The sequence below is a fragment of the Astyanax mexicanus genome, chromosome 9, assembly GCF_023375975.1.
Source record: "Astyanax mexicanus isolate ESR-SI-001 chromosome 9, AstMex3_surface, whole genome shotgun sequence".
In the NCBI taxonomy this organism is placed as follows: domain Eukaryota; kingdom Metazoa; phylum Chordata; class Actinopteri; order Characiformes; family Acestrorhamphidae; genus Astyanax; species Astyanax mexicanus.
Genome location: NC_064416.1, coordinates 41,747,650 through 41,760,691, shown reverse-complemented (window position 1 = coordinate 41,760,691; position 13,042 = coordinate 41,747,650). Strand labels below are relative to the sequence as shown.

At 36.7% G+C, this 13,042-nt stretch overlaps 2 protein-coding genes across 12 annotated transcripts in view; one reads left to right on the top strand and one right to left on the bottom strand.

Moving 5' to 3' along the window:
* Window positions 1–13,042, bottom strand: part of myo5aa (myosin VAa) — a 171,449-nt gene that overhangs the window by 156,302 nt on the left and 2,105 nt on the right. The window lies entirely within an intron of this gene.
* LOC111196951 (uncharacterized) lies at window positions 7,523–12,696 on the top strand. Of its 7 annotated transcripts, none has more exons than XM_049483507.1 (6): window positions 7,523–7,801; window positions 8,370–8,459; window positions 8,849–8,935; window positions 9,332–9,418; window positions 9,784–11,275; window positions 12,031–12,696. In XM_049483507.1, the coding sequence occupies exons 3-6, from the start codon at window positions 8,908–8,910 to the stop codon at window positions 12,251–12,253; spliced, it is 1,830 nt and encodes a 609-aa protein (XP_049339464.1). In that variant the 5' UTR covers window positions 7,523–7,801; window positions 8,370–8,459; window positions 8,849–8,907; the 3' UTR covers window positions 12,254–12,696. The 7 variants fall into 7 exon arrangements, with proteins under 7 accessions (XP_049339464.1, XP_049339465.1, XP_049339466.1 ...); XM_049483508.1 differs by having other exon boundaries at window positions 8,054–8,459; XM_049483509.1 differs by lacking the exon at window positions 8,370–8,459.

Genomic DNA, 13,042 nt, shown 5'->3' with positions numbered 1-13,042 from the left:
CCACAACAGCTCAATAGGGTTCAGATCTGGTGACTGCGCTGGCCACTCCATTACCAATAGAATACCAGCTGCCTGCTTCTGCTGTAAATAGTTCTTGCACAATTTGGAGGTGTGTTTAGGGTCATTGTCCTGTTTTAGGACAAAATTGGCTCCGATCAGGCGCTGTCCACTGGGTATGGCATGGAGTTGCAAAATGGAGTGATAGCCTTCCTTATTCAGAATCCCTTTTACCCTGTACAAATCTCCCACCTTACCAGCACCAAAGCAACCCCAGACCATCACATTACCTCCACCATGCTTAACAGATGGCGTCAGGCATTCTTCCAGCATCTTTTCATTTGTTCTGCGTCTCACAAACGTTCTTCTTTGTGATCCAAACACCTCAAACTTGGATTCATCCGTCCACAACACTTTTTTCCAGGCTTCCTCTGTTCAATGTCTGTGTTCTTTTGCCCATCTTAATCTTTTTCTTTTATTAGCCAGTCTCAGATATGGCTTTTTCTTTGCCACTCTGCCCTGAAGCCCAAAATCCCGCAGCCGCCTCTTCACTGTAGATGTTGACACTGGTGTTTTGCGGGTACTATTTAATGAAGATGCCAGTTGGAGACCTGTGAGGCGTCTGTTTCTCAAACTAGAGACTCTAATGTACTTATCTTCTTGCTTAGTTGTGCAACGTGGCCTCCCACTTCTTTTTCTACTCTGGTTAGAGCCTGTTTGTGCTGTCCTCTGAAGGGAGTAGTGCACACCGTTGTAGGAAATCTTCAATTTCTTATCTATTCTATTCTCGCATGGAATAGCCTTCATTTCTAAGAACAAGAATAGACTGTCGAGTTTCAGATGAAAGTTCTCTTTTTCTGGCCATTTTGAGCGTTTAATTGACCCCACAAATGTGATGCTCCAGAAACTCAATCTGCTCAAAGGAAGGTCAGTTTTGTAGCTTCTGTAATGAGCTAGACTGTTTCAGGTGTGTGAACATGATTGCACAAAGGTTTTCTAATCATCAATTAGCCGTCTGAGCCAATGAGCAAACACATTGTACCATTAGAACACTGGAGTGATAGTTGCTGGAAATGGGCCTCTATACACCTATGTAGATATTGCATCAAAACCAGACATTTGCAGCTAGAATAGTCATTTACCACATTAGCAATGTACAGAGTGTATTTGTCTAAAGTTAGGACTAGTTTAAAGTTATCTTCATTGAAAAGTACAGTGCTTTTCCTTCAAAAATAAGGATGTTTCAATGTGACCCCAAACTTTTGAACGGTAGTGTATATCTTTAAGTAAAATGAACATTGTTGTTTTATTTTATAAACTACAGACAACATTTTTTCCCAAATTCCAAATAAAAATATTATCATTTAGAGCATTTATTTGCATAAAATGAGAAATGACTAAAATGAAGAAAAAAAAAAAGATGCAGAGCTTTTAGACCTCAAATAATACAAGGAAAACAATTTCATATTCATAAAGTTTTAAGAGTTCAGAAATCAATATTTGGTGGAATAACCCTGGTTTTTAATCATAGTTTTCATGCATCTCAGCATGTTCTCCTCCACCAGTCTTACACACTGCTTTTGGATAACTTTATGCCACTCCTAGCACAACAATTCAAGCAGTTTAGCTTGGTTTGATGGCTTGTGATCATCCATCTTCCTCTTGATTATATTCCAGAGGTTTTTAATTTGGTAAAATCAAAGAAACTCATCATTTTAAAGTGGTCTCTTATTTTTTTTCCAGAACTGTATATTTACAAGAGACAGATTATATCTGTCCAGTATCATTTATTTTACTTTAATCCAGGATATATGGAGATATTTTGAGTGCACTATTATTAGTATCATGACATTCTGGATTATTGAATTCTGTTAAAAATCTGATATAATTCTTGTATTTTAATATCTCATTTAGGTTTGTGCCATATCGTATCATATGCAATAATAAAATAAATGTTTTATTTTGTTGCAGTAGTGTATTCTTGAAATATATTTTTTTAAATTCAGTGTTTTGTCATATCACCAAGAGTATCATTATCGCGAAAATAACATGAAATATCGTCATATTATTTTAGGGCAATATCACCCACCCCTATTGTTAATTGGTTAAAACTGCTGGTTATTTTTTATTATCTTATCTATCTTATTAATGCAGCTATTTCAGTGTAACAATTAAAAGCTCCCATCACTTGAGCACTTTATCACCACAGTTTATGTCCACCAGTTGACTGTGACAGTAAACTTTATCTTTTACATTTACCTTTGAATTGATATTAAACATTTTCGGTGTTGAATCAATTTTGTAGTTATAAAAAAAAATAGTTTTGTAATTGCTTTTCTCTGCTTTTTCCCTGTCGAATTTATTTATTTATTTATTTATTTTTATCAGAAATCAGGAGCTTTAATAGGTTGTTTGTCCCCCTCTGCTGCAACAAACAGCCTCTACTCTTCTGGGAAAAGCTTAAAACTAGATGCTGTTGTGAGGATTTTACTGCTTTCAGCCACTTGAGAGCATCAGGAGGTCAGACACTGACTAGTGTTGGACTTTGGAAGTTCTGCCACTCCATCTCATCCTCGTTCCACTGGTTCTACAGGGCTTTTAAACTGATTATATACAATCTCTGCACAACTATGTCGTCAAGAAACTGATTTTATGCATGTAAAGGTGCGTCCAAAATATTGAACAAGCAGTATTGTCCATTAGATAATTTACACAGCATTTCTTCTTGTGCCAAATCTTTTTATTTTCTTTAGGTTTTCTTTAGTTGTTTAGTTCTTAAGCCAGTCGGCCTCAGTAGGCCTCATTATACCTCAGTGAATCTCAGTGGAACTCAGCATGCTTCAGCAGGCCAGACTTTACATCAGCTGTCCTTAATCTACCTTTCTGTTTCCTGTACGAACGAGGTAACAGGTAGAGGGAATGTATATGTCATTAACAAGCAAGGTGATAACTAGCACTGCAACTAAGATTATTTTGTTAGTCAATTAATCTGCTAATCGGCTCCTGTTTCTCGCTTTCCAGAATATCGTCCTATAAATGTGAAAAGTGCTGCTAATAAGTGAGAAAATGTGTAATCTGTTGTGATTGGGTCAAAGCAGTCAAAGCAAAGTGATCAACAGAAATGTGTAACTTCAGATTATTACTGTTATTAGGGCTGAACGATACTGGAAAAAAAATATTATTTTTTTTTTAACGATATGTATCGCAATATTAAACAATGCAGAGGCCCATGACTTCACCAGCCCCGTCCCAAAACAGCGAAACAACATTAATCGGCCCTTTAATCAGGCATTAAAACAGCTTTTTAAAAGTTGAATAAGAGCGTTTTTCTGGGCTCAAAACCGTGAATTCAGCTGTAACTGGAAATCTCTGTGCAAAACTGTGCTGGACTAAAGTACACAGCTTTCAACACGTGCATTTACAAGCATGTGCCCAACCATGTGGATGGAGGCCATGCGATTACCTCGTGTTAACCTTCTGCCGTGCCCTCGCGCCCCCTCTCAGGCAGAAGCAGCCTGTCACTCTCACAGACACAGAGACAGTGCTGTGTATCTACTTCTTGTGTCAAGAATCAAAACATTGCAACATGAATAGTTTGACTTCTGACTACTGCGCATGTGCACATCGCAATGACGATGCATAAACAATATATCGTGCAGTCCGAACTATTATTATTACTTAGATAAACCCACAGTTTGGATTTTAGCATAGCTAGCTAACTCTCCCTCTGTTCTTCTTCCTCACCCTTCTTCGTCTTTGCTTTCTAAAGCAGGCTGTTGGTAGTAAACCTGAAGATATATTAGCCAATATCATTCGCTGATGGAGGTGACCCTGACCCCGCCCCCAAACTATCAACACCACCCCTTTCTACACTTGAGGTCAAAAACTACACTCGAGCAATAAAAGCAGCTGCAGGGAATGGGCGTAGCGTGCAAGGACAACTGTGAATTCAAGAAGAAGAAAAAAATAAAAAACACTTGGAAAGGAGAAAAATTAAGCTCAATATTTTGTTCAGTGCACAAACAATTTATTTTTTTGTGCTCACAAGTTTCACAGTTGTGCTCGTGAGAAGAAAATTAACACATGCAATAAGGGTGGGCAATATGGCCCTAAAAATAATATTACAATATTTTATGGTATTTTTGCGATAACGATACTCTTGGTGATATGACAAAACTGTAATACACCACTACAAAAAAAAATACATTTTCAAGGGAAGCCAATCAGAAGAGACCTCATTTACATATACCAGTCTTAAAAATACACAGTGAAAGAGAGGATGGGGAAAAAAGATTTTTCTTTTTTGGTGCATAAACCCACATAACCACACAGTATGTAAACCTTAAACATACAATCCTTAAACGTAACATCTTTTAAAAATGTCAAATATGTGCCCTTTAAAATTAGAGCATTAGGCAACAGCTGAGCACTAACCATGCCCTCCTCAAACGACTCTCAGGGGGGATTTCTAACCTTGGGCCTGTGAAAGAGGGGGATGGGTAGGGATGGGTTTTCCTTTCTTTCTTTCCCTTCCTCCATCTTTCCTGGAAGATCACAAATTCTGACATCATCACAATTATTTATAACATGGTTATGTATTGTAATTTTTGATGGAGTACAAAAATATTTAAGATTTATATTACTTTTTTTTATCTTACCTTGTTTTTTTTACAATATATACTTTACTCATCTTTTTAATCAATTTGAAATTAGTATTTCTTTTATTTATTATTTTTTTTACTATTTTCTTCCTTATTGTTTCTAATTTCTTATTAAATGTTTTCAACCCCTTTTAAACTGTAAATGCTCAGTGGCATTGTAAATGAGGGTCACCCTCAATGTATCCCCAATTGAAAATAAAGGTTGATTGGTTGATTAACATTAAATTTTTTTGTTTTCCTCCTCATAAAGATGCACCTTGTTCCACTGGTATCACTGGTATCGCGTAGCTGGAAATCAGTGTCCGGTCGTGTTGCAAATATGGCCCCCAAGTGAACTGACTTCAGGTCATTGATGTAAATCTGTAGCCCACATTAAAGGAACAATTAGTAGTAAATATGAGTAAAAGTGTGTCAGTGTGTCAAAATAAAACACACAGTGGTAAGCGACGACAAGTTTTACTCTGTAGCTGATCTGTAAATATATACATTTCAATATCCAAAATGTCCATCTCTGCTATGCTAGAGGTGCTGGTAAATTACGCAGCTATGGTTAGCAACTTTACTGGAAACTTTTACTTCTGGGGAAAAAAAAAAATTCCAGTGGTTTAAAAAAAAAAAAAAAAAAAAAACATACAGTAGACCTGTGTGTGCATTTTCCTCCTGAATGTCAAAGGACCCTCTTTATTCTAAGTTGATAACAAGCTAAACTATATATTATATATTATGCTACATCCTCTCTACAGGCTAAACTAACACTCCTAAGTATGAATAAAAAGCTCTTATTGTGGTCCGAAAAAACTATTCAAACCTCATAGGTTTAATATTATGTACATTTCCTTCTTGAATGTCACAGTATTCTCTGAATTAGGATAAATTATGGGTGCTAGCAAGGCAATCCATAAATAATGCTAGCTACAGCCACTCTACAGGCTAAGCTAACACTGCTGAGCACTATAATGTAAGCATGGTTAAAGTGCTGCTTAGAAAAAACTATAAATATATAATTTTATAAATCTATACATTTCCTCCTCGAATGTCACAGTATTCTCTGAATTAAAATGAACTGTTGATGCTAACCAGCCAAAACATGAATAATGATAGCTACAGCCACTCTGCAGGCTAAAAGCTAACACTACAGCTCACTAACGTGTACGTAGGGTTGAAAGTAAGTCAGATAATAAACTTTAACACTATTATAAAACAACAACAGCTGCTTAAATTGTGTTCCTCTGCTGCCAGAGACATTTAACCATCATAATTTACCAAAGCATGTCAGTTTATTTAATGTATTTTGGAGAGGTCAGTCAGAGAGGTTGTGCTAGCAGTGTTAGGTTGCACACAGCAACATTTGCACTTATAATTCAAATAATAATTCAAATAATTCTCGGAGGTATTTTGAAGACAAATAAACATCAAACGAAAGATATTGGGGTTGTAAAACACTTTACAGTTCACATAGTAAAAAAATAACAGCAGGGATTAAAAAATATATATATATATAAATATAAAAAGTCCTACAATTTGACTAAAATGTAAACCTGAAGCCATACTGTCCATTTGGGGATAAGATTGTTAATTTTATTTTCTGTTGATAAGTTTCTGTTGTTTCCTTAACATATGTACTGGTGTCTAATGAGGGAGTTTTTTTCTTGATACTTTTACCATGGCTTAATCAAAATTTAATTCAAATTTTTTACAACAAATGTCATAAAGGTCGAAGCTTACTCATATAAGTAAGCGCTACAGTGTCGGTGGCAACAATGGCAAGGAAAAACTCACTCAAACTGAGAAAAAGAAACCTGGGTAGAAACCAAGACTCAGTAAGAGGAACCTATCCCCCCCTTTGGTCGCCCCAGACAGCCCAAACAAATAACGCAACACAAAAAAAAACTACACAATGACTTAATAGGGAGCTAAACCTTGTACCCAGATCTCTGTAAAGATGCTTTAGCATTGAAAACAGTGCTATATAAATGCATTTTAATTTAATTGAAAACAATTATTGGCCAATAATGGTATTTTGGCTGTGTCTGAAACGCAATAAATGCTGACTTGATGCCTTGCTGCCCATGCTGCCTCACTTATAATACAGTGAAGTGTTGAATGCCTCTGTATTTAAATCAAAAACATAACCATACTGCTCGACATTGGCAGGTATGAACAGCTCAGTGCTACATAGACAACAGAATTATACTGTCCATTATCTGACGATAAAACACTAAAATATTTTAGAGCACAGTGCATTTTAATGTTGTGACAATATGTCAAAGTTACCATGCAATTTGGTTTTTTCTAATGATGATTGCTCTAAATAGTGTCAAGTATTTCAATATTACAGGAAACTCCAAATAAAAAGATAATGCTTTGTACCTGTAAAGCAGACTCTGCTTCTCAAAGGCACAAAAAATAATATACATAAAGATACCAGTCAAACGTTTGAACACATCCGATAGGTTTTCTTTCCTTTTATGATTTTTTTACATTGTAAATGTAATATTTAAACACTATTTTAAAGCTATACTGGAACACAAACAGTAAAAAATTTTAAACAAACTAAAATATGTTTTATACTTAAGATTCTTCTAAGTAGCACATTTATTTTTGAGGACAGATCCTTGGTATTTTAATCTCAGTGTCTTCATGAGGGAACGTCACCTGGAATAGGTTCCTTAGTGTGTTGAAAGAGTTCCTGGAGGTGCTGAACAATAGTTGCTGCTTTACCTTCACGCCTCCAGCACATTCCAGATCACCTCCAATCACCATCTCAGTTCATCAGGTTCAGAACAGGGGATTAATGTGGAGGACTAACACTATTTTTACTACATCATTCCATATATGTGTCCCTTTATTGTTTTTTTTCTTTAATATCGTCGCTGTCCGATGAAAAACACGTATCTCCAGTTTTTGCGTTTTTTACTTTTTTTCATGTGTTGAATGTGGGAATGCATCTCTACCTATCCATACAAGTGAAGATGAAAATGACCAATCAAAAGTCTGAAAAATCGCTCATCTGTTTTCCGCGTATCTCCATTGGCTGCTAGACCTGTCTGTCAAACCGCGTATCTCCTCCTCCCAACCCCCGCCACCTCTCTCTGTGGACGTGAAGAAAGTTGTTCTCCGGCAGCGTAGCTCAAACACTCAAGGTAAGAATTAAACTGTATCCGTTTTAACTAGTCGCTAACACGTGTAAATATGTGTCACAGTTCTATGTTACTTCATTTGAGCAGTGTTTATTACAGATTTTCGTTCGTAATAAGGTTAACTTGCTTAAAGGCTAGTCAGCTAAGTTAACTAGCTAGCTAGCTAGTTGTCTAAAACACACATTAGCTAGCTAGCTAACTAGTAGAGGGTCAGGCAGTTAACGTTATGTTTTGTGTGAAATCTGTCTCTTTCAGACCAGAAATGTCTCTCTCATTGAAAGAGCTATGTGCACTGGTAAATGTACCGTATGATAGGACACTGGAGGAAAAGGTGTTTAGTGAGGAAGATGAGGAAGATGAGGAAGAGGGTGAGGCTGTAAGGCAAGAAGAAGTCGTGTTAGGATGCATTGAGTCCTCTTGTGAGGAGCAAGGTTTATGGAAAATGTGTATTAACATTAAGTCAGACAGAGTAAAGATTTCAGAATTTAAGTTTTTACTCTTCAAAACAAAGCCTGAATTCGGTCAACTAGTGCAGGCACTGTTACAATATTTTCTTTTCTTTTTATTGAAGATGCACTTTGCCCCAGAAATATCTCTGGACAAGAACAGGCCACTGAGGATGTGCAAGATCAGGTGGAACATAATGAATCCGAAAAAGACGGTATGTGTCTGAAAAACACACAGAGGGAGAGAAGTGTGGGTGTGAGAGAGAAAGAGAGACTATTTAACCCATAAAAGTTTAGACCCAGTTTTGAATATTGATACAAAATCCCTAAGATACTTTACCTGAGATATTTACCTGTTTATTTCTTATTACATGAGAAAGGGGGTACATAACTTAATATTTTAAGGTTAAAATTCCAATGTAACATAAATGATAAGAATAATTTAGTAATTTGAATTTTAACATTTTGTTCTAGAAATAATTTCAGAGCTAGTTATATGAAAAGTAAAGGGTTTAGGACACGTAATTATGAGATCTATTGGGCTGAGCACTGGAAATGCAAGAAAGCAAATAGCAAATTTTTCTGTTGTTTTTTTTTATTAAAGATGCACATTGTTCAAAAAATATCTCTGGACAAGAGGATGCTGCTGATGGACAAGATCAAATGGCACACAATGGATCTGAACTAGTGGGTATGTGTGTGTCTCTCTCTCTCTCTCCCTTTTTCTCTCTCTCACACACACACACACACACACACACACGGATGGACTTGTTATCCCATAAGAGCTCAGACCCGGTTCTGAATATTGATACAAAATCCCTGAGATACTTACCTGAGATACTTACCTGATATACTTACCTGAGATACTTACCTGTTTAAGGTTAAAATTCCAATGTAACATAAATGACAAGACTAATTTCATAACTTGAATTTTAACATTTTGTTCTAGAAATAATTTCAGAGCTAGTTATATGAAAAGTAACACATTTTAAAGGGTTTGGGACACGTAATTATGAGATCTATTGGGCTGAGCACTGGAAATGCAAGAAAGCAAATAACAAATTTTTCTGTTGTTTTTTTATTAAAGATGCACATTGTTCAAGAAATATCTCTGGACAAGAGGATGCTGCTGATGGACAAGATCAAATGGCACACAATGGATCTGAACTAGTGGGTATGTGTGTGTCTCTCTCTCTCTTTCTCTCTCTCTCTCTCTCACACACACACACACACACACACACACGGATGTACTTGTTATCCCATAAGAGCTCAGACCCGGTTCTGAATATTGATACAAAATCCCTGAGATACTTACCTGAGATACTTACCTGTTTAAGGTTAAAATTCCAATGTAACATAAATGACAAGACTAATTTCATAACTTGAATTTTAACATTTTGTTCTAGAAATAATTTCAGAGCTAGTTATATGAAAAGTAACACTTTACACTTTAGCGTTTGGGACACTCGTTGTGTTTTTTTTATTTTTATTAAACACTTGAAATGAAGTAAGAATGTTTGTTTGTTTTTTTCCTTCAAGAGGGCAATAAAGAAAATGATGTAGCTGAGGAGGCTTTAGGTGGAGAGTCTCGCATGGGAAGACCAAAAAGGCGGACAAACACAGAGACCTGGAAAGTCAACACTCAGAAAAGGAGAAGAATGATGGGTCAGTCATATCTTGGAAGAAGGCAAAATGAGGAAGTGACGAGGGAAGAAAGAAAAATGGGTAGGCCATGCCAGTCTGTATTTTGTAGGAAATCGAAAAAGCTGCACTGTGAAGCAATACAGGAAGCGGACAGGGAGGCAATTTTTAAATACTTCTGGGAAAAATTAGACTGGAGGGAGAGGAAAATTTATGTTGTGTCACTGGTAGATGTAGGCCCTGTGAGAAGACGACGGACAGGAGAAGAACAGTCAAGGAGGTCAGCATCCATTCTGTGTCACCTTAAAGTGGATGGCAAAAGGACCAGGGTATGTCAGAGCATGTTTCTTTCAACACTAGGGATCAAGCAGTGGTGCTTTCTAAGTTGGGTTGGCCGGAGAGAGCCTGAAAAGATAAAGAAAACCAGCATCAGGAATGAAGAGGTTGAGTTCCTTCAGCAGTTTCTAAAGGACCTTCCTAAGGTTCCATCTCATTACTGCAGATCTTCCTCTACAAAAATGTACTTGGAACCTCTTTTTAAATCCATCAGCCATCTTCATTCTGAATACACCCATGCTTGTGCAGAAAATAATGTCCAGTCTCTTTCAAGACAAGTATTCAGTAGCATTTTTAACCAATTAAATCTCTCGCTGTTTCACCCCAAGAAAGATCAGTGCAATACGTGCTGTTCATATAAAGTTGGAAACATAGATGCTGGCACATGGGAAGAACATTGCAGGAAGAAGGAGTCAGCAAGAGTGAGCAAGCAGGAAGATAAAAACAATGCAACTGAGAAAACAATGGTGGTGTGTATGGATCTGCAGGGTTTACTTCTTTGCCCCAAACTTCAAGCCTCAGCACTCTACTATAAAACCAAGCTTGGTGTCCACAACTTCACAATGTACAACATGGCAACCCATGATGCTACTAATTATTTGTGGCATGAAGGGGAAGGTGGACTCACAGCTAATGAATTTGCTTCATGTATCATCCACTTCCTTGAGGAACACAGCATGCATGATGAATACATCTTATGGAGTGATGGATGCAGCTATCAAAATCGCAACATAGTTTTAAGCAATGCTCTGCTGAAGTTTGCAACTGAGAAGCAAAAGGTCGTTACCCAGAAGTACTTGGAAAAAGGGCATACACAAATGGAATGCGACTCCGTGCACAGCGTGATAGAGAGAAGACTGAGAGACAGAGACATCCATGTTCCAGCCGAGTATGCCACGGTGATCAGAGCAGCACGGTCCAATCCCAGGCCATACAATGTGCAATATGTCAACCACAGTTTCTTCCAGGACTACAGCAAGCTGAAGCTTTGTAAGTCCATCCGTCCTGGCAAAAACCCTGGAGAATCAACTGTGTTTGACCTCCGGGCTATCAGGTATGCTCCATGACATAGATTCTCATCTGTCTCACTCTAGTACGCTCAATTATGTCTCATTGAGTTGCACAAACATAAATAAAAAATTAACAAAACAGACATTCGCGATTAAGATAATGGCAGTTCTCATCACCACCCGACTGATATATCCCTGGTATCATTACTGGTTATATTAAACTGTTGTTATACTTACCTTAGCACTTTGAATGACCGTTGTGTATGAAAGGTGCTATATAAATAAACTTGCCTTGCCTTAGATGCTTACCTGTTATACTTACCATAGATGCTTACCTGTTATACTTACCTGTTAAACTTACCATAGATGCTTACCTGTTATACTTACCATAGATGCTTACCTGTTATACTTACCTGTTATACTTACCTTAGATGCTTACCTGTTATACTTACCTGTTAAACTTACCATAGATGCTTACCTGTTATACTTACCATAGATGCTTACCTGTTATACTTACCTGTTATACTTACCTTAGATGCTTACCTGTTATACTTACCATAGATGCTTACCTGTTATACTTACCTGTTAAACTTACCATAGATGCTTACCTGTTATACTTACCATAGATGCTTACCTGTTATACTTACCTGTTATACTTACCTTAGATGCTTACCTGTTATACTTACCTGTTATAAATTTGCACACTTTTTGTGTTTTTTACCATTTGCTCTCTTCCCTCTGTTTTCCTTTGATCTCCTGGCCCCTTTCCCATTCTTACTTTTCACCCTCTTTTTCTCAGGTACAACGTGGATGGTACCATGGACTACAAAACTGTCCATGCAGATGACTGGACACCTTACCTCTCACCCACTCTTAGGAAGAGGAACAGTGACACCACAGTGCTACCACTGTACACATCCAGCCTGAGAATCAAGGCGCTGAAATACAAGCACCTCCAAGAACTTAAGAATTTCATTCCCAAGGACTTTCATGGATTTTATGATTCACTTAACTATGAGTGATATGCATCACCAGTCTGCAGGTTCACTGTTTAATGTGGAGTTGGCTCACGTGTGTACATAAAAAAAAAAAAGCCACAGACCATTTTCTTGAGTCTGACTGTGAGTCTCAAAACATGATTTATGTGTTTTCCTAATGATTTCCCACAAGTAATTCAGATTTGTATCCAATATCTACATGGAATTTAGTTATTTATCAAAAAGAGATATAACATTTTATTAGTAGTTGATACAGGTTATTCTATTGAAATGTTTGTTGGTTCGTATGTTTTTTCTTGTACATATCTGAAATTTATATGAGGTTTTTATTAAATGATTGACGTTTCCTCGTACAGTAAATAATAACTTGATTTATAAATTACATTGTCTGTAACTTTTAAATTTGTATTAGTTGAAAGGTATCTAAGTGACATAGTAAAACATTTCTTAATAAATCTATAAATATCTGTCATGTTGTGTTCTTGATGCAGAATAGATTAAAATATAACAAATATTTTACAATGCAGTATTTCTGAATTATATTTCTGAATTATTCAGATTTTAGTGTTAAGAATTGTTCAGTAGGAATTTCCTAGCTAGTTATCTGGCTAAACTGATTTGTGAAAGATGTATGCATTGGTTGATTCCAAAAGGTGGGAGCAGAGGACACCAGGAGCATGCATCCTGCCTCTTTAAAAGGCAGTAAGGTATTGTGCAAAACAATATGTAAACAGTCCAGGTCTTGCTAATATAATCAACTGTTTAAATATGCTGTGTTGGGGAAAACCCGTTTTGTAGAAAAATATTTTCGTA

Excerpts from the sequence above, each read along its gene's own strand:
- LOC111196951 (XM_049483509.1), top strand. The coding sequence starts at position 8,908 with ATGGCACACAATGGATCTGAACTAGTGG. Across the intron at positions 8,936-9,331 it reads CAATGGATCTGAACTAGTGG|ATGCACATTGTTCAAGAAAT; the intron begins GTATGTGTGTGT and ends TTTTTATTAAAG. Across the intron at positions 11,276-12,030 it reads TTTGACCTCCGGGCTATCAG|GTACAACGTGGATGGTACCA; the intron begins GTATGCTCCATG and ends TCTTTTTCTCAG.